Source organism: Lagenorhynchus albirostris, chromosome 16, assembly GCF_949774975.1.
Source record: "Lagenorhynchus albirostris chromosome 16, mLagAlb1.1, whole genome shotgun sequence".
NCBI lineage: Eukaryota > Metazoa > Chordata > Mammalia > Artiodactyla > Delphinidae > Lagenorhynchus > Lagenorhynchus albirostris.
The window spans coordinates 2,713,398-2,739,313 of NC_083110.1; the positions used below are offsets into that span (position 1 = coordinate 2,713,398).

The 25,916-nt window shown below is 52.4% G+C and overlaps 1 protein-coding gene across 1 annotated transcript; it reads right to left on the reverse strand.

Moving 5' to 3' along the window:
• Positions 1 to 426: 426 nt before the first annotated feature.
• On the reverse strand, positions 427 to 7,269 carry AGT (angiotensinogen). Its single transcript, XM_060126052.1, has 4 exons — positions 6,441 to 7,269; positions 3,142 to 3,409; positions 1,368 to 1,512; positions 427 to 703 (listed from the first exon to the last, which is right to left on the reverse strand). The coding sequence occupies exons 1-4, from the start codon at positions 7,267 to 7,269 to the stop codon at positions 512 to 514; spliced, it is 1,434 nt and encodes a 477-aa protein (XP_059982035.1). The 3' UTR covers positions 427 to 511.
• Positions 7,270 to 25,916: the final 18,647 nt, after the last annotated feature.

A 25,916-nucleotide genomic window follows, 5' to 3' on the forward strand; every position in this document is an offset into this window, starting at 1 on the left:
AGGTTTTCATTTTTGCTTACTGTTGCAAGACATTTATTAACACCGCAGTGATAGCCAGCCATGGGATTACAGTCTAACGTACATTCAGACGCTTGTGTTGTTTTTCGTAATGTGTTTTTCAAAAACCACAAGTATCAGGGGAAAGAAAAGCTGAGAAAGCCAGAGAAAGGAACGCATCGTGGACCACTTGCAGGTCATCGTCACACTCAATAAGCCAAAGGTGAGCCTGGGGCAATGAGAAAGGGATGTTTTAATTTTAAAGCCCGATTTCTGTCCTCGATGAAAAAGGAAACCATTTTGGGTTTCAAAAACAAGCTGGCGTGTTCAAGCTCTTTCAGGAGCAGTGGCCTGTACCGAACACGGGCTCATGGCCCTGCATCCCCCCAGCCGCCTGAGAAGGATGCTCATTGTACACAGCGCGCGTTTCCCAGGAGGAGCGGCCGCTCTCGGCCCCAGGTGGACTCCACGGGGACGGGTGGTGACACCGGCGGTGGCACACGGGCAGCGGGCCTCACGCAGCGCTCAGCGGGTTGGACACGCGGCCCAGGAAGTGCAGGGCAGCCGAGTCTCGCTCCAAGACGGCCAACAGGAATGGGCTGTTCAGGGTCACCTCCAAGACCTCGGGCCCAGCTGGCTGTGGTGCAGACTCCGTGGGCTGCTCTCCCTCGTCTGCTTTTAGCTCAAAGAGAACGCTGTTCAGCACCTGCAAAGCAGCGAGCCTGGGGGTTGCTCCTGAAGGCCCGGGCCCGGGGGAGGACCGCTCTCCAGCCTGCCCGCCCTCCCTCGGCCTGACTCACACGATGTGACGGCTCCTCCCCAAAGTGTCCCCTAAACCCGCCCGTCTCCACCTTCCCCTGCTGTCCCGGGCAGGTGCTTCTCTCTGCGAACTCAGCGCAGAGGGCTCCGGGCCCAGGACCATGAGCCACCCGGCTTCCCCTCCCTCCCAGCGTGCAGGCATTTCTCAGTTGCGGGCGTCCATCGCCCCCTGTGCCCCAGGACCGTCCATCTGCTGCTAAGTGCGTCCCTGAAGCCAGGAGCCGTGTGGCAGGGCCAGCAGCCAGCCTAGAGGCACTAGTCTCCGGGTCCCCGTCCCGACCCTGCTGTAGGATCTGGGGAGGACCCGAGGCTGGGCAGGTGGGACAGAGCCCAGAGCACGTGGTGGGGAGAGGTTTGCCGCACTCCAGCTGTCCCTGGCAAGCCCCAGAGAGCTCCGGTCACTTCTCTGCCACCCTGGGCCCCCAGCCGCCCGGCCACGCCCTCCTCTCTCTCCTCCTGCCCCCGGGCCGCCTCTGTGTCCCTCCCACCCGTGCCTCCTGACTCCGGGAACACAGAGCCCACGTCAGGCACAGACGCCGGCGGCACGGTACCTTTCCAACTCTGAGGTTGGCATCGCTGATTTTGCCCAGGTTTGCCTCAGCGCCCAGCAGGGCGGGCAGCTTGGTCTGGGCAAGCAGGTCCTGCAGGTCGTAGGACCCTTTCAGTGTCAGCTGGGGCATGGTCAGGCGGATGGCCCTGGGGAGATGACACACGGTTACCAAGCTCCAGCTGTGAGGCCCCAGGCCACACCGGACTCACGGAAGACCCGGGAAGCCGGGTGGCATGTGTCCCCGAATGAGGGGGCGTTTGCTAGCCTCACCCAGCTAGGGTGTCTTGGGAAAATTTTCAGCAACAAATACAATTTAAAAAACCTTCATTTTCTTAGAAATTCTGTTTGAGGGATGTACAGTATTTAACAACGGTGCTCTCTGGGGGTTGATGTGAATAGTTGTCTATTCTTTTTTCTACTCCTTTTTTAGGTTGGCTGCATTGAAAGCATACTCGTTGGTTAATTTTAAAACGCTGTCCTCTAAAATAACGTGTCGTGTCTTACTACCTTTCAGTGGTGAGCTCCCCGTGGGAGGGGGAGAAGGTACGATGTCAGCCTCTGTGCCGGGCATGTCACTTATGTCAAGTCAGTTCACCCCCATGTACTACCTCTGCCTTCCTTGGGCAACCCTGAGAGCCCATAGATGTTTCCAGCGATGCACCAGACCCTTACAGGGTTGACAGTACACCCATGTCCAGAGCAGCGCTATTCACAACAGCCAAAAGGTGGAAGTGACCCAGGTGTCCATCAGCGGATGGCTGGATAAACAGACCGTGGCAGATACCACACTGGAATACTACCCAGCCCCAAAGAGGAAGGACATTCTGACACGTGATACAACATGCATGAGGCTTGAGGACATTATGCTCCGTGAAATAAGGCCAACACGAAAGGACAAATACTATGTGATACCACTTATAGGAGGTACGCAGAGGAGTCGAGTTCATAGAGACAAAGTAGAAGGGTGGTCGCCAGGGGCTGCAGCGAGGGGAAATGAGGAGTTGTTAGTGATTAATGGGGACAGAGCTTCAGTTTGGGAAGATGAAAAGTTTCTGGAGACAGATGGCTGGTAGCACAAAAACGTGAAGGTATTGATGCCACAGAGATATACACTATAAAATGGCTCGGGTGGTAAATTCTATGTTATGTGTTTACCACAGTTTTTAAAAAATGACTTAAAAAGAGTTGACCTCAGGAGGCCCTCTGTGCCCCTTGGTGCCTGTCTCAGAATCTGGACCCGCTGCTCTGGGCCTGATACGTAAGCAAGTCTGATGCCCCAGTCGCAGTAGGAAAGAGGAACAGATGACCCAGGCAGCAAACTAGGGGAGTCCTGGAGTCAAGAGCAGCACCCCGAGAAAGCCCGCCTACTCCCAGGGCTCTTGAAAGGGTCCCAGGGCTCCTGGAAAGTCAGCCCCCAGGAAGCTGTTGGAATGCAGCGGGTCACACACGGCAAAGGTCCCCTCTCGGAGGGAGTACTGACCGTGGGCCGCCCAAGCCTGCGGGTGAACGGAAGCATGGGGAAAAGCGGGCCTCCTCCCCTACCTCTCCTGCACCCAGAGAGGGACCCAGAGAGCTGGGTCCACGGATGGAGGGTGCACTGGTGGGGGGAGGGCGCTCAGGCACCATCGCCACCCTACCCGCTGGGCGCCCAGGGCTCGGCCCACACCGCGCCCGTGGCCACCCATGCCCCCCACCGCCCGGGTAGAGCCGTCCATGCAGCTCCCCACTCCGGGGGCGCAGCCCAGGAGGGTCCAAGCAGTTTCCCGGAGCCGTACCGGGGAGAGAGATTCTTCATCAGGGTCAGGAAGTTGTGCTGGAAGGTGAGGGCCTCCACCTGCCGCAAGTCGGGAGCGTGGTGCGGCCGGATGAGCAGCAGGCAGGCATTGGCGCTGAGGGGCACGCGGGTCACGGAGAGGTTGTTCTGGGTGTCGCTCCAGTAGTGGAAGGTGCCGATGCCCGAGAGCATAGGGAGCGACACGGAGGTGGTGTTGTCCACCCAGAACTCCTGGAGCCCCGGCAGCAGGGAGAACCCCTTCATCTTTCCTGGGGACCCGGCAGGAGACAGGAAGGGAAGAGTCAGGAGAGGGAAGGCGTGGGGCAGGGCTGGGCCGCACACCCCCTTCTCCTCCCCTCCCCTCCCCCTCCCCTTCCCCAGCCCAGGCTGCTCTGCACTTTCCTGGCCCCCGAAGTTCAGCCCCAGGACCCCTGACCATCAATTCTTCCTCCAGCAAAATCCACCAGCTGCCACTGTTGAAGGCGTAGTCCACACCAGGCCCCAACCTGAGGCCCACAAAGGAACTGAGCTCGAGGACCCTACAGCGCTAATAACCAGGTAAACTCAGACCCAGAGCTGTCCTGGCCCCAAGCCTGGGCTCTGCCATGCTCACTTTAAAAAACAAACAACAAACCAGAAGAACCACTTTATTTCTTAGAGCCGTTTAGGTTCACGGCAAAATTACGAGAAAAGTGCAGGTCTTTCCTGTATGTCCGCTACTCCCCCCTCCCCAGCACACAGCCCCCCTACAACCAGCATCCCCGCTAGACGGTACGTTGGGTAACACTGAGGAACCGATGTGGCCACATCATCGTCACCCAGGGTTCCAGAGTTCACACAGTTCACGCCTGGTGCTGGACATTTTACAGGTTTGGACAGACGCTCAAGGCGTGTGCACCGTTCCACCAGCGTACGGAGTCGTTCCACGTTTCTCGGTGCTGCTGGGGACGGACAGGTGATCCGGTGACCAGTGGGTGTGAGCGGAAGTGCTACGTGCTACCTGTGTGCTGCGCCCTGAGGGGGCCGAGCCCTCGCTGCCCCTGCCACCCCCAGGGGCGGGCTGTGGCATGGGGCTTGCTGAGCTGAGCTGTTGCTGAGCAGCTCGCTGAAGGCGCTGGCACCTGGGGGCGCACCAGCACATCCCTCCCTCTGCGGTCATCCCAGTGCCCTTGAGCGGCCCAGTGTGGTTGTCCCTGGGAGAACAGGTGAGGTTGAGAGATGAGCCCATCGCAGAGTGGCCCTGGGACACCTGGCACTTGGGAGATCTGAGCAGAGGTGACTTAAATGAGTCAGGGGTCCCTTCTTATTGAGCCCGAGGTCTCCAAGGAAAGAGGGGTGAGGGAGCTGGGGACAGGGAGCCTGGGTCTTGTGAGGAGGGAGTGGCCAGGGCACCCAGCCTCTGCCCTGTCCTCCATCCTCGGAGCCCTGTGTGTACAGACAAGCTCGGCTTCGGGAGGGCTGCTCACGAGGAGCTGCAGTGTCCGTCCTCTGGCTCCCCAGGGCACCTCCACGCCGGCCCACAGACATGGCAGGCGGCTGGTTAGTGTATAGGGAAAGAAGGACTAAATTTTTTCCACCAACAAACTAAAAGGGAAAGAAGGATGCTGCCTCCAAAAAAGATATGGGAGTCTGAAACGAAGGTGGCTGCCCGCTACTCTCTGCTCGACTGAAGAACACAGCACCCTGTTCTCATCCAGAGATTAAGGACGTCTCGCCAGGTTAGGAAAACTGGTGAGGCCCTTTCTGGCGCCAGTGGCTCTCTGGCTCTGCCTTTTGGGGGGCAGGCCTTTCGCATTAAGCTCTCCTCCCGGGCTCCTCTTAGGGACGGCGGGCCGAGCTCACAGGCCCCCTCCACCCTCCATGGGGTGCGGCCACCCCTGGCTGCATGGCCCCTGCCTGGACTCTGCTCCCGGGACCTGTCAGCGCGGGGACCTGCGCCCTCCTGGGGTTAGCACCTTCCCCCTGCTCCCAAAGGCAGGCTGGAGGCCTTTTCTTTGTAGATTTTCAGCCTTCCAGGATATTGTCAGAGTAAGGAAAGGACCGCGCTCTGTTCAGCCTTCGCCTGTCCCCACAGCCCTGCCCTCCGACCGCCTTCCTTGTCTCTCGGCTCTGCTAGGTTGCACGTCCCGACAGCACCTCACGCGCAGCCCTCCTCAGCCCGCCCCTCCGTTCACAGAGCCGAGACCTCAGGGCCTGCTCCCAGGAGAGTTTGCCGGGCGATTGCGTAACCTTCCAACCACTCTCCCAGCCTCCAGTCCCCACAGTGCAGGCCAGGGATGACCTCTGCACAGAAAGTCTGCCACTCAGCTCCCAGACACCCACAGCTCCAAACTGCCAGCATCACATCCAAAGTCTCAAAGTCTGGCCCTGACCCATCTTTGTGGCCTTGCCTAACACTGTCCCATTCTCTCCTTCTGAGCTCGGGCCAAACAAAGCCACTCCTGTTCTGGTTCCTCGCCCTGACCTTGGCAGCCTTGTGCCACTTCCCAGGCCTTCCTTCTGTCCTCTCCCAGGTGACGCCCCTCGCCGAGTGCGCTGAGCCCCGGGCCACCTTCCCAGAGCGCCTTACCTGCAGCTCTGGGGCTGAGGCACTGGTCCGGGGGATCCAGCTTTCTGGTAAACCACAGTCAGCAAGCTGGGGGCGGGGCCTGTGCAGCCTCCCTGCTTGTCCCCTCTGAGGCGCCAGCTCAGAGTCCTACAAGTACTACATCCTCAACGATTGTTTTCGAATGAATGAACAGCCTGTGTCTTAGGCATTTTTTTTGGTAATAACCTCTCTCAATATGAAAGTGATGTAAGCAAACTGGTTATTTTTGCATGGGACAGTGACCTTCTCAAGGACGAGAACCCTTGATCTTCTCAACAGACAGGAACCCGTCCCTTCTGAGCGTGGAGCTGGGCCACGGCCACGAGACGTGAGTTTAGAACCTGGGACCGGTCCCTTTGTTTCTCTGAGTCTGCTTCCTCACTGGTAAACAAAGGCAAATCACACCTCTCACCGCATCACGAGGGGATTCAGTGATGAAAGTAAAAGGATGCAGTGCAGTAGCTGCACATAGTAGGGCAGCAGCGGGGGAGGCGGAGGCTCGACCAGTGCCCATCCACGGAGCCCAGTGGGGCAGCCACTGCGTCCTCCGTGAGGGTGGCCCCAGGTACTTCTCCACATCTGCTACCCTGCCCCTCTCCAGGCCCAGCCCTGCTCAGCTGAACTGAGACGTCGGACACGAAGTCCGTACAGACAAAGACCTGCCACCCTCCTGCACCGGCCGGGGGCAGAGCCCCCCCGAGGGCTGGCCTTACCTTGGAAGTGGACGTAAGTGTTGAAGAGCAGGGTGCTGTCTGGGTTGACCCCTGTCAGGGGCCTGCCCATCTCCCACCCCGTCACAGCCTGCATGAACCTGTTGATCTTCTCAGCAGCGAGATCTGGGTCCGTGGACAAGTCTAGCGAGCGGGAGAGGGTGACAGGGGAGATGGAAGACAGGCCCTGCACGAATGGCTGCTTCAGGCGCAGGCCAGGGGCCGTGAACAGCCCGACCACCGTGGACAGGAGCAGCCTGGCCCGGCTGCCGGCCCCGCCCTGGGCCACCAGGAGGCCCTGGATGGTCTGCAGGGCGGACAGGACCTTGTGACCATCCAGCCGGGAGGTGCAGCCCTGATCCTCCCCCGGGACACCCAGGAACGCCTGTAGTCTGCTGGCCGTGGGGTCCAAGGCCCCCAGGTAGAAAGAGGTCAGGGTGCCAAAGAGAGCCACCGGGGAGAGCACAGCCCCGCTGGCCGCGCTCCGTGTCTCGCTCAGCATCTTGTACATGTGGAAGCCCATGAAGTTGAGCAACACCCCCACCTTCACGGCCCGCAGCCGCTCTTCGGCCTCCAGCTGCTGGGTGGCTCGAACCAGCTGCTCCCGCAGGGCCTGCTCGTCCACGGCGGACGACTTGGCCTGAATCGGGACAGGTGTGAAGGTTGGGTCTGGGGGCGACTCCGCCCTGGGTTTCTCCAGCTGGTCACAGCTGCTCTTGCTGTAAACAAGGAGGTGGAAGGGGTGTATATACACCCGGTCTGCAGGGGCCAGGCGAGCCCAGGCCAAGAGGCAAAGGACGGAGGCCCCCAGGCTCAGGCCAGCAGGAGCCATCTCTGACGGGGTGCTCACTTCTGCGGACCCTGAAATATTTTGTGAAGGGTGAAAGAGGATTATTGAATGCCCTCTAGCCATATTCCCTACAACCAGTCAGCACAGGAGAAATCCCTCCATGTCTTAACAAATGTCAGAGAGGAAGTGGTTCAAAGCTCTGCGGAAAATATCTATGTACATGATCCAGGTGCAAACCGCACTGTCATGGGCTGAGCTGTGCTTTCACGGGGTTTTATTTGGGGGTTGGGTTTGGGTTTTGTTTTGTTTACATTTTAGAGTGGTGAGTATGCCTGAATATGAAGACATTTGTAGATTTTAAAGAAAAAATATGAAATGGCTCATGAAGTCAAGTAAAAAATGTAAACAAATGTTTTCACAAAATAGCGCAAGCATTCTTCTTCAAGAATATGTGAGTGGCTTGTATTATTTTTACCTTGTGCTAATTAGTGATATGATGCTTTGGTCACTAATTACATGTTTAACAGAAGAGTAATCTGGAAACATTTTAACTTATTTTTAAAGGAACACTTTGAGTAAAAAAGTATGATATTTATGCAAAAATTTAAAAATCCAAATGTTGAAGTCGATGGGAGAAATGTTTACATACTGAGGTATGGGGAAGTCATTCTGGCTTATCCAAAGCGGAGCTGGGTGGACACTGCGGTTGTGGTTTCAGACATGTTCCTGCATCACTGAGAACTTGAATTTTCTGAACTCTATCAGACTCAAGGACACCACCAGCCATTCTCAAAATCCTATCAGCTAGCAGGGGCCAGCTGCAGCCTTATGGTCTCAAGGTCTCCCCTTGTAACTGTGCAACCTTTTTGGACCCCAACCGATCCTTGCTAAACAAACACCCTTACTTCTTGCCGGTGCCCGTCCTAATTCTTGACCAACAGCTTATGTAATTTTGCAGTTTTTGCCTTTACAATCCTCCTCTATTTTGTTGCCTGGTGGAACCCAATTCAAGTGCTTCCTGTATCCGTGTCTCCCTGCTATAGTCCCCAGTTTGGCTCAAATCAAAGAGTTTTCTATTCCTAATATAGATTGTTTATTGATTATTTTCGTCAACAAAGTCCTGACCCCCAGTGCCTCAAAGTGTGACTATATTTAGGGACTTCCCTGGTGGTCCAGTGGTTAAGAATCCGACTCTCAGTGCAGGGGACGCAGGTTTGATCCCTGGTCGGGGAACTAAGATCCCACGTGCTGCGGGGCAACTAAGCCCACGCACCGTGACTAGAGAGAAGCCCGCTCGCCGCAACGAAGGATCCCACGTGCCTCAACTCAGACCCGACGCGGCCAAAACAAAAAAATAAAAATAAATAAATATTAAAAAAAATATATTTTAAAGTGACTATATTTGGAGACAGAGTCTTTAAAGAAGTAGTGTAGGTTAAATGAGGCCATCAGGGTGGCCCTGAGGGGGTTCTCACTGAGAGGGCGAATGCCGCCTGTACGGCTTCTTTCAGTTCTAGCCATTTTTACCGACACCTCCCTCGTGGTTCTGAAGGGGTGTGCTGTGCTACCAGGCTACTGCTCAGCTTCCGCCCCCCCCCCTGCCACCCCGCTGCCCTCCCAGAGCTGGCCTGGGCCTCCTTGGAGCTGTGGGACGTCGCCTCCGCCTCCAGGTCACCTCGAGGCCTGGAAGCTTCCTGCACACCCATGCACGGCCGGTCAGCGTGCTTTCCTGCCCCAGGCGTGCTGACTGCAACTGCCCTCGGCATCCAGCCCCCACGCGTTGTGTGCTGGCCCTGCTCTAGGCGCCCGGGTTGCCAAGGGAACTTTGACCTCCGGTCTCAGCCCCTGCCTCCCCTCCTTCCAGGGCATTTGACACAACCCACTGTTCTCACGAGGAACCACACGACACGGAAACAAGGGACAGAAGATTCTCCCCTCTTCATAGGCCCTCCTGGTACGCCGGCCCAAGTTGCCGGCTGATGTCTCGTGTAAAAGGATGTAAAAGGCCACAGCAAGTCAGGTCGCCGGGGAAAGCGCTGGGGCCCGAGCGTGCGGCACCCCTTCAGCGACCGGCCTGAGGGTCCCGGCTGGGGGCCAGGCAGGTGATCGCAGCCCCCTGCTGGCGTCCTGGGGGCACAGCACCGTTCCAGGTGATTTCCGAGCCTGCCGCTGGCTCTCACTTGTGGTCCGTGGCCGCAGCCCCGGTTCTAAGTCGGCACCCGGCCAGCCTAGCCTGACGCCCTCTCCTTGGGTCCCATTCTCTTCCACCCACCCGTCCTTGGCCTCCCCCTTCACCAGCCCCTCCTTCTAGACCTCCCTACTTCTCAGGGCCCCGTGCGTAAGGGTAATGGTGAGGACGGCAGCTAAGGCATGTATAAGGAGGATCGCTGTTGTAGCGATTTCAAGGATCGTCCTCCGACCCTCACAGCAGCCCTACCTTCCTGCCCACGCCTCGCCGCGGCCAGATTTCATGCTGCGACTGGCCCCGGCACGCCAGGCGCTCTGGACTCACTCCCCCTGCCCTCCTTTCCCTTCCCCATGCCACTGGTCACCTGCCACACTCTGTATCACTGAGTTATTCTTTTATTTCTTCTGTTTAGCGTGTACTGCGACGCTAAACAATGAATGCAAATCCCACAGGAGTGAGGCTCTTGCTCTGTTTTGTTCACGGATGTGTCCCACATTCCCCAAAGTGTGTCAACAAGTACTCAGCAAGTAGTGGCTAAATGAATGGGTTAGTGCTGTTTTGCAGAGGAACAGAGAGGTTCAGAGACTTGCTCAAGGTCACACAGCCAGTAAGAGACAGAGCTAGTATTCAAACCCAGAGCCCCTGACTCCACAGTCCACACTCTTAAGCACTAATCTATACTACACGTGAGCCAAAATAATAAGACCGTGTCTTTTTCGTTTATTCTAAAGTTTAGGAAGCACTTTCAGGTTGTATTAGCACTCTTAATTTATCGCACAGTCCCTGAGCAAGGGAGGCCAGGCGTTGCCATTGGTTCCATTTTATAGATGAGCAAACCAAGGCTCAGGGAGCCCGGGACCCAGAGCCAGCACTGCCTCAACAGAGCTGCAGGAGACGAGGCCAGCACTCCCCTGAGCCCTGTGCGGACGCAGCCCGGGCTCACTGAGCCTGCCCTTCCCCCCAGCTCCACTGCCTGCATAAGCCTTGCTGCCCCTCTGGCCAGAAGAGGACCCAGTGGACTGTTGACCACAGTGAGTCTTCTCCCAGGCCAGCCCCGCAGGACCCAGCCCTGCTCAGAGGGACCGGAGGACCCGGCCAGCCTGCCTGTCGCTGAGGGGAGCAGGTCCCCTGGTGAGACCGAGGGTGGGCTCAGAGGAAGGACTGCCTAGGCCTGGGGGAAGAGACAGCCTCAGCGTCTTCAGCGGTAACGTCCGCCGCAGCCCAGGTCACCACTGGCCCCTGGCGCCTGCGTCCTGGGTGCTGTTTAGCGGTGGCCTTCCAGCAGCTCTTCCCCTGCCCCCAGCAGAGCCCCCAGCTTTCTTCCCACAGCGGACAAGCCCCCCGCAGGGAGAGAGCTGGGGAGGGGTAGGTGTGGAGAAGGCTCCCGCTTACCTTCTGCTCTCGTCCCCAAGACAGGGGTGGCCTCTTCCTCTGGCTGGGCCACTGAGGCCCTATTTATGTCTGAAGGGTGGGGACCGCGCCGTTCCCAGGCTGCCCTGTGCTCAGGCTCGGGGGAGGGGTTGCATCACGGCGCCGGGCCATGGGGGTGGGAGCCTCAGGCAGCTGCCCGCCTTGGGGGACAGACCCCAGGCCAGGCGACTCTCATGCTGGGCCTCCGTCCAGGAAGCCAGGGAGATCGATGCGCGCTGTTGCCTCTGACAGACTGAGCCGGTACACAGTCGAGTTACACATTTACTGAAGTTCTCCGGAGCAGAGGCTGTCGCTATGGGACACAGGAGTGTCCCGTGTGGTGGTGTGATGCGTCTCGGCCCCCAGATGTGATGGCCCGAGGCCAGCGCCCCAAGCCTTGGGCCGGAGTCCACTTGGGGTGTGCTTCTGAGAGGCCCCAAAAATGTGCGGGCTCATGGGCGCAGCGGGAAGGGGAAAGCCCTGCTCAGGTGGCCTGGGGGTGGCCTGACCCGACGGCCTTGAGCGGCCCAGCCGTTGTCCAGATAGCCACTGGGTGCCCACCCCACGCGAGGACCTCTGACAGGCGCAGGGAGAAACACACAACCAAGCAAAAACATCTTCTAGAAGCTTGTGATTTACCTGGGGAGACCATTAGACACTAACTAGACTCAGACAGGTGGGAAGTGCCCACAAAATGCTTTCAGATTGTGAGACAGATCAACCCCTCAAAGCTGGGGAAGGCCTCAGGGGTCTCCCTGTCACCTGAGTCAAACCTTGAAGGATAAATAAGTTGGGCTTGGAGGTTAAAGAAGCGCTTTTCAAGGGTAGAGACAGATATGACAGTAACAGAGGTGGGGAAGCATGGGGCTTGTCTGGGGGTCACCAGCCAGCCCAGGGGCTGGAAGCGGGGGGCAGTGATGGCAACCAAACTACTGCTGCTCCTGGGCTGCGCCCCCCACCCCCCGGGGATGGCGAGAATTCCCCAGACACAGAGTTTCAGGCCAAAGTCTGCAGGAGCTGGAGTTGACACACAAGATGCCAGCCTGGGTCTGGGCTGTGTAAAGTGAGTGACAGGGAAGGAAGGATGCTGGTTAGAGCCCGAAGACCACTTCGGAGGGTAGAGGCGATGCCCGGAGGGGAGGGATTGAAGACCTCTGAGCAAAGCGGGGGGCATGAGGCTGGACCTCTCCTTCAAAAAATTCACTCTAACAGCGATGCCGTCATAGGAGGTCTGGAGGAAAGACGAAGAACGTACAGGCATCACGTTTCCAAGCTGAGGCTCCTGAGAGAATGATGAAACCAATAACCCCCGAGTGGGACACGGGAGGTACAAGAGCTCTGGGGAAGGACTGCTCAGAGTTTGAGTTTGGATGGGTTTCTTCCGAGGTTTCTATCGGAACCCAGTGCTGAGCACTTGGGGAGACGGTTCTGACGCTCCAGAGGGCGGTCCAGGCTGGGGACACAGACGCGGGAGACAAGTGCACCACCAGCACGTAATCCAAGGCCAGTGGGAGGAGGTGTTTTACCCAGGGAGAGTCAAAGTGAGGAGAGGAGCAGCTAGGGAAATCCAGGGGGAGAGGGAATGGGATAGGAGTCAGCCAGCCTAGGAGGGGTCCAAGGGGGCAGTGCAAGAAGCTTGAGGTGGAGTTCCAGAGGCCAGGGGGCAGTTCTGATAAGTGAGGAGTTACAGCCTGAAAGAGGTCTTCTGAGCAGGGTGTCACATGGCTTAGAGTCATTGGGACTGAGATGTGTCCACACAAAGCATTTTTGATCAATCATTTACTAACCCTTTAGAGCTCGTCAAAGGCCAAGAGGAGGTGGGTTGAGGCCATGGGCAAGTTGGAGAGTGGCCTCAGGGAAAGATGAGGGAGGGACGAGGCTCAGATGGTTTGAGAAGACAGTGGAAGGAGAAGTGGGCAGATTCAACTGTGAGCTCCTTTTTTTTTTTTTTCTTTTAGATTTTTTTTTTGATGTGGACCATTTTTAAAGTCTTTATTGAATTTGTTACAATATTGCTTCTGTTTGATGTTTTGGTTTTCTTGGCCACGAGGCACGTGAGATCTTAGCTCCCTGACCAGGGATCGAACCCACACTGGAAGGTGAAGTCTTAACCACTGGACCGCCAGGGAAGTCCAGTGAGCTCCTCTTTTATTGAAATGTGATAATGAAAGAAGAGGCATTATTCTGTATTCTCAACTCTAAAAGAGAAGGAAGAAAGAATTAATATTTATGGAGCAGTTGCTGCATGCCAGGTATATAAATCTTTCAACATGGCTGCAGTATAAATTTTACTCTACTCACCACCTAGGGAGAGAAAACTGAGGTCCAAAGAGGCTCAGCTATTTGCTAAACGTCACCCAGAAGGAATCCAGGTCTGTCTGACCCCAACGCCCATTCTTTTTGTACCACTTTTGTTCATTTGCCCAACAACAATTTATGGAAAACCTATTAGAATACATGCCAAGAATGGAACTCATCTCTGAGGTGACAACTGGAAACAACTCATGCACAGTCGCCACCCTCATGAAACCTACAGTTTTGCAAAGTGTCAAAATTCATCCGTAATTGCATAACTAATGATTTATTTGCAGTTGGGATAAATGTTAGGAAGAAGGAGAGTCGTGTGCAACCTGAGGATAGAACAGGAAGCCTGGTCTAGGCTGTACGATCAGTTTGAGAAAGGAGAAGGCAGGGCAAGGCCTTGAGGATGAGTGGGAGTGGCCCCGGGAGCAGTGTTGGTGGGGCCCGGACCTGCACTGGCCGGGGTCAACCTGGACCCATGTCTAACAGTCTACGACTCTCTCAGAGACAGGACGGACCAAGGGACAACATAGTCCTCTGGGCAGGTCTCTGTCCTGCTGGGCTGGGAGCTGCCCCTCACTCCTCTCTCTGCCCTGAGTGACCACAAGCACCCTTCTAGCCCTAGGAGTCCCTTATCTACCTGTCAACTCACCTGGCCGCACAGATTTCCCTGCCCTGAGGGAAAGATGCACCAGCCCAGGGGAGGGTCTGGGCTGAGAAGAGTGCTCTCCCACTGGGCAGCCCACTTGCCCTCAGCACTTAGTTTGGGCGTTACAGATAAAATGTAGATTGTGCTTGTTGATGGCGCATTGCAATGGGTCTTAGCCCAGCTCTCAAAAGGACCACAAGTGTTTCACAAAAATGACAGTATCAAGAGGTGGTGGGAGACATCCGCTATCTAGACAAATCGTCATGCACAGGTTTTTATTAAACTAGTGAATTTGGGGGAGGGGCCCTGAACCCCAAATATGTGTGTAAGTAGGTTTTACTGCATCATCTGGAAATGGCCCAACAGCAGTGGGAAAACTGAGGTGTGAAGAGTTGACTCTTGGGACCACAGAACTAGAAGGGGCCTCCCGACAGTGCCGCCCTTACATCCCGCACGCCACGCTCCAGGGCGCCTTCCTCTACGTGTTCCAAGCTCTCGGTGCCTGGGACCGGCAGGGTGGCAGGACCATGACCTGTGTGGCCCCTGGCGGCTGCTTTTCCCCTTCAGGGCACTCATCCCCCAAGTGGCACCAGGGGTTGACCAGATGTCCAAGTAGCTCCAGGACCCTTGCCTATGGAGTATCCCAGGTCTAGGAAGGCCATCCAGTAACGGGGTCACTCTTGCTGCCCAGCACAAGGTTTCCTCACTGTATGTGTGTAGCAGGATGTGGGGTGTGTGTGCGTGTACATGTATGACGCGTGTACATATGAGTGGTGTGTGGGTGTGGTGTGACGCGTGTGTATACGTTTGGGTGCGGGTACGGTGTGGTATGTGATGGTCTGTGTGTGTGATGTGGTACGTGATGTGTGTGGTCGGGTGTGTGTGTATGCACTGTATGTACGTGTACGGTGTAGTGTGGTGTGTGTATGTGTGTGGTGTTTATGTGTGGTGTGGTGTGTACATGTATGTGTGTGGTGCTTGTATGTTTTTGTGTGTACGTACGTGTGCAGTAGGGGGTGTGTGTGTGTTGTGGTGTGTGTAGTGGTGGGGAGCTGGGCATATTGACTGGTGTTTGCCCATCCCGTGTCTCTTCTGTGCACATGTCGCCTCCCTGGGTCACCCAGAATTTTGTCTCCCGGCCTGTTCCCCAGCTTCTCTGTCAGCTGGAGGGGAATAGACACCACGTTGCCCAGTTCCTTCCTCTCTTCTCCAGGCTTTCCCTGGGTCCAGGCTCTGCTGGTCCTGCCCCCTCTATCCATCTTATTGTTTGTGGACTCACCGGTTTCCCAGTTCAAGCCTGGACCAGCTCCTGCCTGTGATGGGCGGCCAGTCCTCTGAGCCCTCAGACCAAATGCTCTCCTCCCCATCTCTAGCCTCAGCCGTGCCCAGCCCCCCCCCAGACCCAGGTCACCTCCAGCTGCTCCGGGAGCTTCTGCAAACCCTGCCCTGGCGTAACTCCGCTTGGCAAGGGCCCCCCTCAGCCCTGAGGGAGCCTGCCACGCGATCATACATCTTTTAGTATATTTGAAGCAGCTTCTCAGGGATCGCAACCCATGTCAAAGTTCATTTCAGCCTTGTCATGGGGAGTGGGGCTCTAAAACAAGGCAGAAAATTCTCTCTTGGTGATGACATGTTACAGGGGAAAAATAAGGAAAGAATCGTTGTTGGGTTGGACGCAATAAAAGGACGTCTGCCTTTTATTGGTTCAAGGCCCTTCATCAACTTTCAAGGGTGACTATCAGACGGGTGGGTTTTCTAAGTGAGGCTTTTAAGCTCATTAAAATAAATTAGAAAATTGCTAGAGCATTTTATCAAGAATGTAAATTATCCCTGGAAAGAGCAGCCACTTCCAACAAACCACAGACTTCTGACCCAGTCAGATTTAGGACAACTTCTTTGCAATAGGTGCTATTTCTTGTGCTTTCATCCCAGCAGTGGATGTTGGGGACAGTTTATCTGTGGCTAAATAAAGACTTGAATGAAAGTGAGCGCTGGCTGTGGAGGAGGCTTCTCTCAGAGTCGGACCGGGAACCCCGCCATGGATACAGTCGGCAGACGCGGTGACATTCTGGTCAGAAGGTGCCCCTCGGGCTGACGTCTGTGTGGCTCAGGTCTATTCTGTGGTTGTGAGATGAAGCTTGATCTAAACCAGAATCCCCACCTTCCCAGCTCCTGACCAACCAGCCGGTCACGGGACAAACACACACAGACTCCTACTGTGAAGGAAACAGAGCCAAACCAGGAGAGAAGGAGCTGCTTTCTTTATATATGTGAGGCAATCCTGCTTGAACCAGCTAGCACGAGGTAAGGAAACAAGGAGGGGTCGACACAGGAACTGGGTTTCCAGTTTTGCGTCTAGGAAGAAACTAATTGTTTCACAGGGGATTTGTTTCTGCCTGGACCAGACTGTTTTACCATGAACGTGCCTTGTGCAAGACCCATGGCCGCTAAACTCATCATTTACTGGAACCAGAGGATGGGGAGGGGCTCGCTGTCCTACGTTCAAGGTTTTCCATTTACGACAAGGACAGTTTCCACTCCTCCTGAGTCCTCATTGCTTCTCCCTTGCATCAGGAGAGCCGGGGCAGACCAGAGGGCTCTGCATTTGTAACATGGGCTCTTTAGGGGAAAGTCCACTTCTTTCTAATAAACACTCACATACAAAGAGTTTTCTCAGTTGGCTCAAATGAGCTTTAGATTTCTGGTAAATACAACAAAACAGTCCCAGCTCCCCCATTTCCCCAGGAGGAATCTGCTCCCCCGTGTAGCCCTTTTAGACCTCTCAGAATGCTCCGGGCCGTGCCCTGCAGACCGCTGCAGGCCGCCTTTGTCTGGCAGAAGTGTGGCTGCCACTTCAGACACAGCAAACCATGGAGTGGAGAAGATGGTGATTTGGGATGATGAGATCTGGGAAATTTTGTGATTGGACCATAGCCAAACTGATGGCTTTTCTTGGTCGCCAGTTACAGTTTTATAAATAAGAAGTGGGCTGTTTGTCCCTATCAATTTTAACATGAGGTGATACAATGAGTGAATTCAGTTGCATGTTCTTTTGAAAAGTAGTAATAAAGTTGTTTTTTTTTTTTAATTGGGGTATAGTTGTTTTACAATGTTGTGTTAGTTTCTACTGTACGGCGATGTGGAGTTTCCTGTGCAATACAGTGGGTTCTCATTGGTTCTCTGTTTTATACATATTAGTGTATATATGTCAATCCCAATCTCCCAATTCATCCTACCCCCTCCCCCGCTTTCCCCCCTTGGTGTCCATACATCTGTTCTCTACATCTGTGTCTCTATTTCTGCCTTGCAAAGCGGTTCACCTGTACCATTTTTCTAGACTCCACATATATGCGTTTATATACGATATTTGTTTTTCTCTTTCTTACTTCACTCTGTATGACAGTCTCTAGGTCCATCCACATCTCTACAAATGACCCAATCTCATTCCTTTTTATGGCTAAGTAATATTCCATTGTATATATGTACCACATCTTCTTTATCCATTCGTCTGTTGATGGACATTTAGGTTGCTTCCATGACCTGGCTATTGTAAATAGTGCTTGGCATAAACTTTATTACCACTTTTCAGAGAAAACTATAATTCAAAAAACACACGCACCCCAAAAACACATTCTCCCCCTACACCTTTCTCCTTTGTCCACATCCATGTAGAAATTGAGAAAAGTAAATACTCGCTTTCTTAGCCTCCTCTGTAACTGTTAGTGACCAAATAAAAGAGTTCTGGCCAGTGGGACATAAACAGAAATCTGTTGAGGGCTTCTGGAAGTGCTTTTGCTTTCCTTTTATTGGCAGAGTCACTGGCTCAGACTCTACCCCTTCTTCCTCCCTCAAATGTTGATGTGATGTCTGGAGACAGAGCAGCCATCCTGCAACCATGAAACAACAAACGTAAGGACCAAAGGCCAACAAGTCAAAAATGATTGAGTGGAGCGATGGAAAAAACCTGGGCTTTTGATTGACATATAGAGCTGCTACACTAGTACCAACAACTGCCCGTCTCTAACCTCTACTTGTCTGGACCCAACTAGTGGCATTTTTAGACAGTTATGTGCAGCTGAAAACGTCCCTAAAAAATACAAATTTTACTCCCACCCAGAGGCCAGAAGAGCATTCTTTAAAAATTCAACTCCATTGAGTATAGTATATTTCCTGTCAAATTTCAGCCTCTTTGTAATGGGTTTTCTGTTTCATATTTGTTTCAGTTGGTTTTAATTTTAAGGGAGCATGCAGAGTATAATGAAGGGTAGCAATTTCCCAATTAAGTTCAGAACTTAATCTGCTGTGCGCAGATGAGGTTAATGACTCTAAACCTTGAATGAATAACAAGGTAAGTGTCATACCTTGCTTTGCTATTAGTTTTTATTCTATCATATAATTAACCCTGTGATGAGGGTCTGGACAATCGTTCTGCCTTCACTTTCAATAAGGTGGGAATATGGTTACCTTCCCTATATCCATTCCCAGGAGGTTTATGGTTCTTAATTTAGCGCTGCAGGGTGCTGAGGTCTTCTAAGAAAACTAGGTATGACTCTGACAATCACACATTGTTGGTGTACAGACTTCTTCTTCTTCTTTTTTTTTTTTTACATCTTTATTGGAGTATAATTGCTTTACAATGGTGTGTCGGTTTCTGCTTTATAACAAAGTGAATCAGTTATACATATACATATGTTCCCATATCTCTTCCCTCTTGCGTCTCCCTCCCTCCCACCCTCCCTATCCCACCCCTCCAGGCGGTCACAAAGCACCGAGCTGATCTCCCTGTGCTATGCGGCTGCTTCCCACTAGCTATCTACCTTACGTTTGGTAGTGTATATATGTCTGTGCCTCTCTCTAATGTGTACAGTCTTCTAATAACAGCTGCCATCCTGAATGACTGGGTGAAAAGAAACCATTTCTAATGTGTATTCCAGGACCTCCCTATTTATAGTATTCTATGGTCAATCTTGGCAAAGAAAGGATACTTTTATAAAACAAATAGAATGAACATCTATTCCAGGGATTGGCAAACTAAAGCTCATGGGCCATATCTGGACCACGTGTAAATAAAGTTTTATTGGAACACAACCATGCTCAGTAGTTTTCATACAGTCTATGGCTGCTTTCAGGCTACAACAGCAGACTTGAATGGTTGTTACAGAGAACATATGACCTGCAAAGCCTAAAATATTTATTACCTGGCCCTTTACAGAAAAAACTTGCTGACCCCTAACCTATTCTGTTAATTCAGATTGCCAGTGACAGAGGCGATAAATCTAGACTTGTATATTCTCTCCTTTTATTTAAAAATTAGCATTGTAAACATGTACTGTATTTACAGCACTTATTTCATGTATAATTTAATTATTTCATTCCTACATGAAGGGATGACTACTCAGGGAATTCTGAATATAATGACACACACAAATTAGATAACATGTTTTATTCAACTCATAATGAATACGACAGGTAGAAATAGTCTATACAGCCTATCCACAGACAATGGCTAAAACTGCACCTTACACACTTTGTCACCAACTGAAAATTGATTTTAAAAAATAAAAAATTGATTTAAAAAAATTTAAGCCTTAAAAACTGGATTTGACCAAGGTGGGGTGAGAAACAAAGAAAAGCAAAAGGAAATTTTGTATCTGGCCATAAAAGAAAACTTTCAGTGACAGAAGTTATAATCAGGAAAATTTGATAAGGACAAAAGCTAATTGATTAATCAGCTCTTCATTATAAACTCTAAACAGAAAAGAATTTATCCTGACGAAAAGTACTTTTGAAAAATCAAACTGGAAAATGTTTCATTAATTAATTTTAGAAAAATAAAGATGATTTAACCAATATATAGAAATTGATTAAGGAATTAAATTGGCTTAATGGGTTTTATTCCAGAAAATACATTTTTCAGGGAAAATTCATCAGGAGTCATATAAAAGTGCATACAATATTCTTATTTAAAATGGCGAGACTTCCCTTGTGGCGCAGTGGTTAAGAATCTGCCTGCCAATACAGGGGACATGGGTTCTGAGCCCTGGTCCAGGAAGATCCCACATGCTGCGGAGCAACTAAGCCCGTGCGCCACAACTACTGAGCCCGCGAGCCACAACTACTGAGCCCGCGAGCCACAACTACTGGGCCCAAGTGCCACAACTACTGAAGCCCATGCGCCTAGAGCCCATGCTCCACAGCAAGAGAAACCACCGCAATGAGAAGCCTGCTCGCCACAACTAGAGAAAGCCCGCGCGCAGCAACGAAGACCCAACGCAGCCAAAAATAAATAAATTTATTAAAAAATATAATAAAATGACACATTCTCGGGTATCCTGTTTGTTTTGTGGGTGCCTCCTTAGTTCAGGAACGGCCCTGGACAGGCCTGGGGAGAGATTTCTGTGTCAGTAGAGTGAGGTGCTGTGAAAGCAGGTACAGAAAGAACTATTTCTAAATCCATTTCTCCATTCAGACTCTCTGGCCCTTATACTACTGCAAGCAAGGTGGCTGAACTCCAGGTGTTTGCTTTGGCGCTCACGCAGCTGGGAAAAGTCTACGGAGGACAGTTCCACTCACCGTTTAATAAGTTTAGATAAGACGTGGCTGTTGAAATGGAAAAATGTTGTCACCCTTTTCCCACTGAAGCGCAGCATTGTTTGTGATGGTAGAAATTCTGTGCTGTGAGCCTGAGATGCTATCTCTTATGAAACCAAGCTCCAGAGATAATATTTATTTAATGATCGGTTTCTCTTCTAGGAAGAACATGCAGAGAGATTTGGAAAGAGACATATCAGTGTCTTCCTACTGCAAAGGAGGAGAAATCGGAGGACTCAGCCTGGGGGAGGCCGTCACTGCGGGTCTATGGGGAAGGCTGGCGGCCACAGCAGCAGGGAGGGGGGGTTCCCAGGCACCGCTGGGCGCCCCCAACCCCCATGATGTTGTGCAGAGAGCTAAATGGTTCCTCCTGCCTGAACATCTGTGTGAGGAGAGCACCCACCACAGTCCCTTTTCTCCTCTTCACCATTAGAGGCCCGGCTGCCTTACAACTGGTCCAATGGCAGATGGTCAAACCAACTGGACGTAAGGCTTGGCCTTACGTGTCACCCTACCAGCCAAGGTGGGAGAGAGCTCGATTTAGTTTGCACTTAGAATATTTTAAAAAGCAACACCAAACGCAAACAGTTAGTTCGATGGACCACTTACATTATTTTATCATATCCTTAATCAGCAGTAGGATGTCTGATGGGTGAATAAATCTCTTCTGGCATCCTTTCTAAACATCCTTGTTCCATAATTCAATAAAGAGTCACCTGTGGGTGTTCTTCAAACTGTAAGACTCCCAGAGGTCCAGATGACCCAGGGTCAGCCACCCCCTTCTTCCTCCTGTCTTCAGATTTGCCTCCCCTACTCTTCCCACAACAGGGCCTCACTGAGCCCAGCTACCATGTCTCCCCAACACTTGTCTTCCCACCTCACTATTCCCTTGGATCTCAAAATATTTTCCAAGACACCTGGGCTATCTGAGTAAGGAACAAGGAATTTGGACAAAACACCTGGAAGTCCTCCCTTCTCTCTCTCTCCTAGATGGTCATGTCCTGGCGTCCTTCTCAAGTCAAGGTTGCCCTCTCCGTTGTCTGTACCATGAACGATGGCACTTTTGGGCACCCCAGTGGGCCTTGGAGAGCCCGAAAACCACACCAGTGGTGCCCAGGTATGATACCCAGAAAGGACTGTCTCTCCTCCTAAAGATGCTAGACAATAGGAAAGTACAACCCCCCTTAGCTCCCTGCCCCAGACATTAGTGATCCCCCATGCCAGAAACTGCTTCTCGTACGTGACCCCAACTGGGCCGTCCCCCAGGCCAGGGCAGAGAGCATCTCATAGCACCAACCATCCAATCTGGGAATCCCAGATGTCCTCCCCAGGAGGCAGATATCCAACTGCACTCAGTTCTTCCACGATCATAATCTAAAACTATCAATCAACTGTTAACAAGTATTTACTGAGCACATATAAACAGACCACAGTTACAGAAGAGATTGGAAAACTGAGAGCTAATACTATATACAGCTTCATGCCATGAAGGGGGAAAACCTAAATGACATGTCACAATTCTCTAGCAAAATCCGCATAATCAATACAGGCTCAAGAAGAAATAGAAATCCTAAGTAAATAACCGAGGAGGATATAAAAAGTTCAGTCAAAGTTCTACCCCACAAAGGACACCATGCCTGAGTGGGAAGATGGCAAGTTCTCTCCACTTGTAAGGAACCAACAGTTCTCCTCTTCTGTGAATAATTATCGAGCACCTACTCTGTGTAAGATCTTGACGTAGGGCCGGGAGGCATATAAGATAGGAAGTTCTCCAGCCTTTAAGGGTCTACGTCAAGCTGGAGAGGTAATATTTATACACATGAAGATATAAGCGGTGAAATATTAGCAACAGTAATAAGATACTGCCAGTTACCAAGCACTTTTTTTTTTTTTTTTTTTTTTTTGCGGTACGCGGACCCCTCACCGTTGTGGCCTCTCCCGTTGCGGAGCACAGGCTCCGGACGCGCAGGCTCAGCGGCCATGGCTCACGGGCCCAGCCGCTCCGCGGCATGTGGGATCTTCCCGGACCAGGGCACGAACCCGCGTCCCCTGCATCGGCAGGCGGACTCTCAACCACTGCGCCACCAGGGAAGCCCTACCAGGCACTTTTGATGTACTTGACATCTTTACCAAGCACTTTACATCTACTTCTTCATTTCATTCTCCATAACACGGTCCACAGAACAAGGGTAGCGTGTACTTTTTGCCCTGTAGCTCTTTCAGGGCAGGGATTATTTTTGCTCTTGCATCCTATATTCTTTAATTAAGGTCCGGGAACATACCTGGCACATTTTTGTATACCCTGTAATCCCCAATAGAAAAATTCCTATCTCTGGTTTGTTCTGAGGATTAAATTCGTGAACACAGGCAAGGCTTTGGAACAGAGCCCGGCTTGCAGGGAGTGTAGTTTAAGCATTAGCTACTCTCGCTCATGAAAGGTCAGCTGGTGGCGTAGTTCTCAGCCAGCAAGCTGGGGAAAGAGAGGAGGTCCCCACGGACCTAATTCGTCCAGGCTCACAGCAACGGCAAAGCAAAAGCAGCCTGACCCTCCCCCGACCTGGAGCCCGTGGCTTCTGCAATTTCTCCATCAACTACCTCGCAGGACTCCCACTGCCGTTTGGCGGCCACTTTGCACCCGCTCCCTGGCCTTTCACCCACATTCAACAGGAGCTTGATGATGCTCGCTCCCTGTGCCCCTGGCCCGGGTTCCCAACACGCAGCGGACCCTGTGTACGGACAGATAAGAGTCTAAAATTCTTCCTGTTGAGAATGGAGAAGAGATTCCCCTCCCATCCTTCTCCTCAGGGCATTTACCTTAGAAAACGCATCACCGTAAATACCTTCTCTTCCTTTTGAAATACAAGCATTAAGGGAGATGGTGCCCTCTCCTCCAGTTCAGTGGGCACCTGGCTCCAAGTGGCACAACCACTTCCTGCCATAAAGATGTGAGCGTTTGTTTCTCCTCTGGATGAGGCCAAGTAGCCAACACAGGTGGCTCTCCAATTACCAGGTAAAGCCGGGATGAACTCTGTGTGACCAGTGGCACAGGCAGGCCCCCTCACGTGAGGACGAGTTACTGTTTATCATGAGAACATATGTGTGATTGGTTGTATCTGCTCATCTGCATAAAAAGTCAAGGTTGCTTCCTGTCTTTGCAGTCCCTTAGCGGAACGCCTGTGATGCCCGTCACACTCTGGTTTAAATGCTTATTCAATAATAACAGTGTTTGCTTTCCCAACTGCTTGGTAGAGAGGACGTCTGGGTTGGGAGAACTTCGTCCCCAGCAGTGCCCCATAACTCTGCCTCGTGTGTGCCTGGCTCGTCCCGCAGGCCTCCTGACTAGGCCCCCTGCTTCCCCTGCTGCCCCTTCCATCTGTCACTCACTCAGCTCTCGGTGTAAATCAAATCACATCATATTCCCTCCCGGAGTCAAAGTCCCCAAAGGCGGCCATTCCCGTGAGCCAGCCGCTGCCTCTCTGTAAGCCTCACCCTACGCCCGTCCCTTACGGCTGGGCTCCAGCCACGCTGACTGTCTCTGTCCCCTGAACACAGACTCTCAGTGCTGTCCCGTCCCCCCGCCCCCAGCGTGCTTTCTTCCCCAATCTGGAGCAGAGGTCCCTCGCCACTTGAATCTCAGCTGGAATCGCACCCCAGAGGAGCCCTGCCTGCCTCTCCCCTCTCAGGACAGCCTTACCTGTTTTTTAAAATATTAAAAAGATTTTTGGCCACGGCGTGCAGCATGTGGGATCTCAGTTCCCCGACCAGGGATCAAACCTGTGCACCTGCATTGGTAGTGCGGAGTCTTAACCACTGGACCGCCAGGGAAGTCCCAACCTTACCTTCTTTACAACCATTGTCATCACAGGAATTGTGTTATTGATGTCTGGGTTAATAATTTATGTCTGGGCTTCCCTGGTGGCGCAGTGGTTGAGAGTCCGCCTGCCGATGCAGGGGACGCGGGTTCGTGCCCCGGTCCGGGAAGAACCCACATGCCGCGGAGCGGCTGGGCCCGTGAGCCATGGCCGCTGAGCCTGCGCGTCCGGAGCCTGTGCTCCGCAACGGGAGAGGCCACAACAGTGAGAGGCCCGCGTACCGCAAAAAAATAAAAAAATAAATAATTTATGTCTGAGCTCAGTGAGCTCTCTGAGGAGTGATTTTGTTCGTTGCAATATTGCCACATCTAGAGCAGTGTCTGCCTAAAGGTAAGCCCAAGAACTGGTGTGCCCACCAAGTCGTGGGGCAGGTAGAGCTGGGGCAGGCAGCCTGGGCTTTCTGGTGAACTGGTGGAGGGCTAAGCCGGCTCAGCACAACTTCAGAGAGGCCCCTAAAACCAATCTCTGACGGCTCAAACGAGCAATTGGCCCATTAAAAGGCAGCCCCTCGTTGTGAAAACTCCTTCCAATGGAAATGATAGAATATTACTATCAACTCCCAAACTCAACTCTTTACTAGATGCTTCCAGGCACGCTTCTGTGACAGCTGGCATCGGTGACAAATACTGGCAGGAACTGGTACCCAGTGATCACCTTTGGTCATGAGGCTGTTTCTCTTACTAAGTGATTCGTGTGCCTTTACCTACATCCCAAAGGCTGTCTCATTTGCCACAGTTTAATAAACCCAGTCATACCAAAATGGTCTCTTTGCTTATTGTGTGAAAATAGGAAGGCTTTGCAGGAGTGACTTTCCTCTTTCAGGCAGCAAGGGGGGACGTTCAAAGGTTCTTCCTGAGTCTTTTGTGCCTTCATGTTTTTCATCTCAAAATAATCTGCAAGCTGGAGTGACACATCTTGGGGTGGCGGCCCTGAGCCCCATCAGTTCCCTCCTCTGAAATTTCCCTGGAAGTTTCACACACAAAAGCTGAGCTGGTGGCTGTGGAGAGAAAAAATGGTATATAACCAAGTAGTAAGGGATCTGCAGAGGGAGAAAAAAACATAGATTGGAATAAGGATCAACCAGGAGACAAGAACAGAGTTGCCACCTAAAGACCGTCCCTTGTCATCTGCCTCTACAAGGATGACGTCACCAGCCACTGCCATCGCTGACCTTCAACATCCCCCGAAAGGAGTTCAGGGTGGAGATCAGGAATGCGACGCTCTGTGCTCTGGGAAAAACTGGCAGACCAGGGCTTCAGATAAATATTTTCAGCAGAAGGTTTTATGAGCCCAATTCTAGCATCTGCTCACATCTAACAAGCACTAGCCTCACGAGCAGAAACATTTGCTCCCCGTGACTAACAACCTTCTGCCAAAATGTGCGCTTAAGTGCACACGCCCCCTTCACCAAAATCACATGTATATTGACTTTCTCCCCTACTTCTTCGGAGCAGCTCCTCAGAGCTATGTGAGACGCTGGCTCCTGGGTTATAGTCCTCATTTTGCCCCAAATAAAACTTAACTCACGACTCTCATACTCTGCATTTAAAAAAAAATTTTTTTATTTGGTTGCACCGGGTCTCAGTTGCGGCTTGCCAGCTCCTTAGTTGCAGCAGGTGGGCTCCTTAGTTGTGGCATGCATGTGGGATCTAGTTCCCGGACCAGGTATTGAACCCGG

Bases quoted from the DNA above. Each gene is read 5' to 3' on its own strand.
- AGT (XM_060126052.1), bottom strand. From the start codon at position 7,269: ATGGCTCCTGCTGGCCTGAGCCTGGGGGCCTCCGTCCTTTGCCTCTTG. The intron at 1,513-3,141 runs GTACGGCTCCGG...TCATCTCCCCAG, and splicing joins ATGAAGAATCTCTCTCCCCG to GGCCATCCGCCTGACCATGC. The intron at 704-1,367 runs GTACCGTGCCGC...GCTGCTTTGCAG, and splicing joins CCAACCTCAGAGTTGGAAAG to GTGCTGAACAGCGTTCTCTT.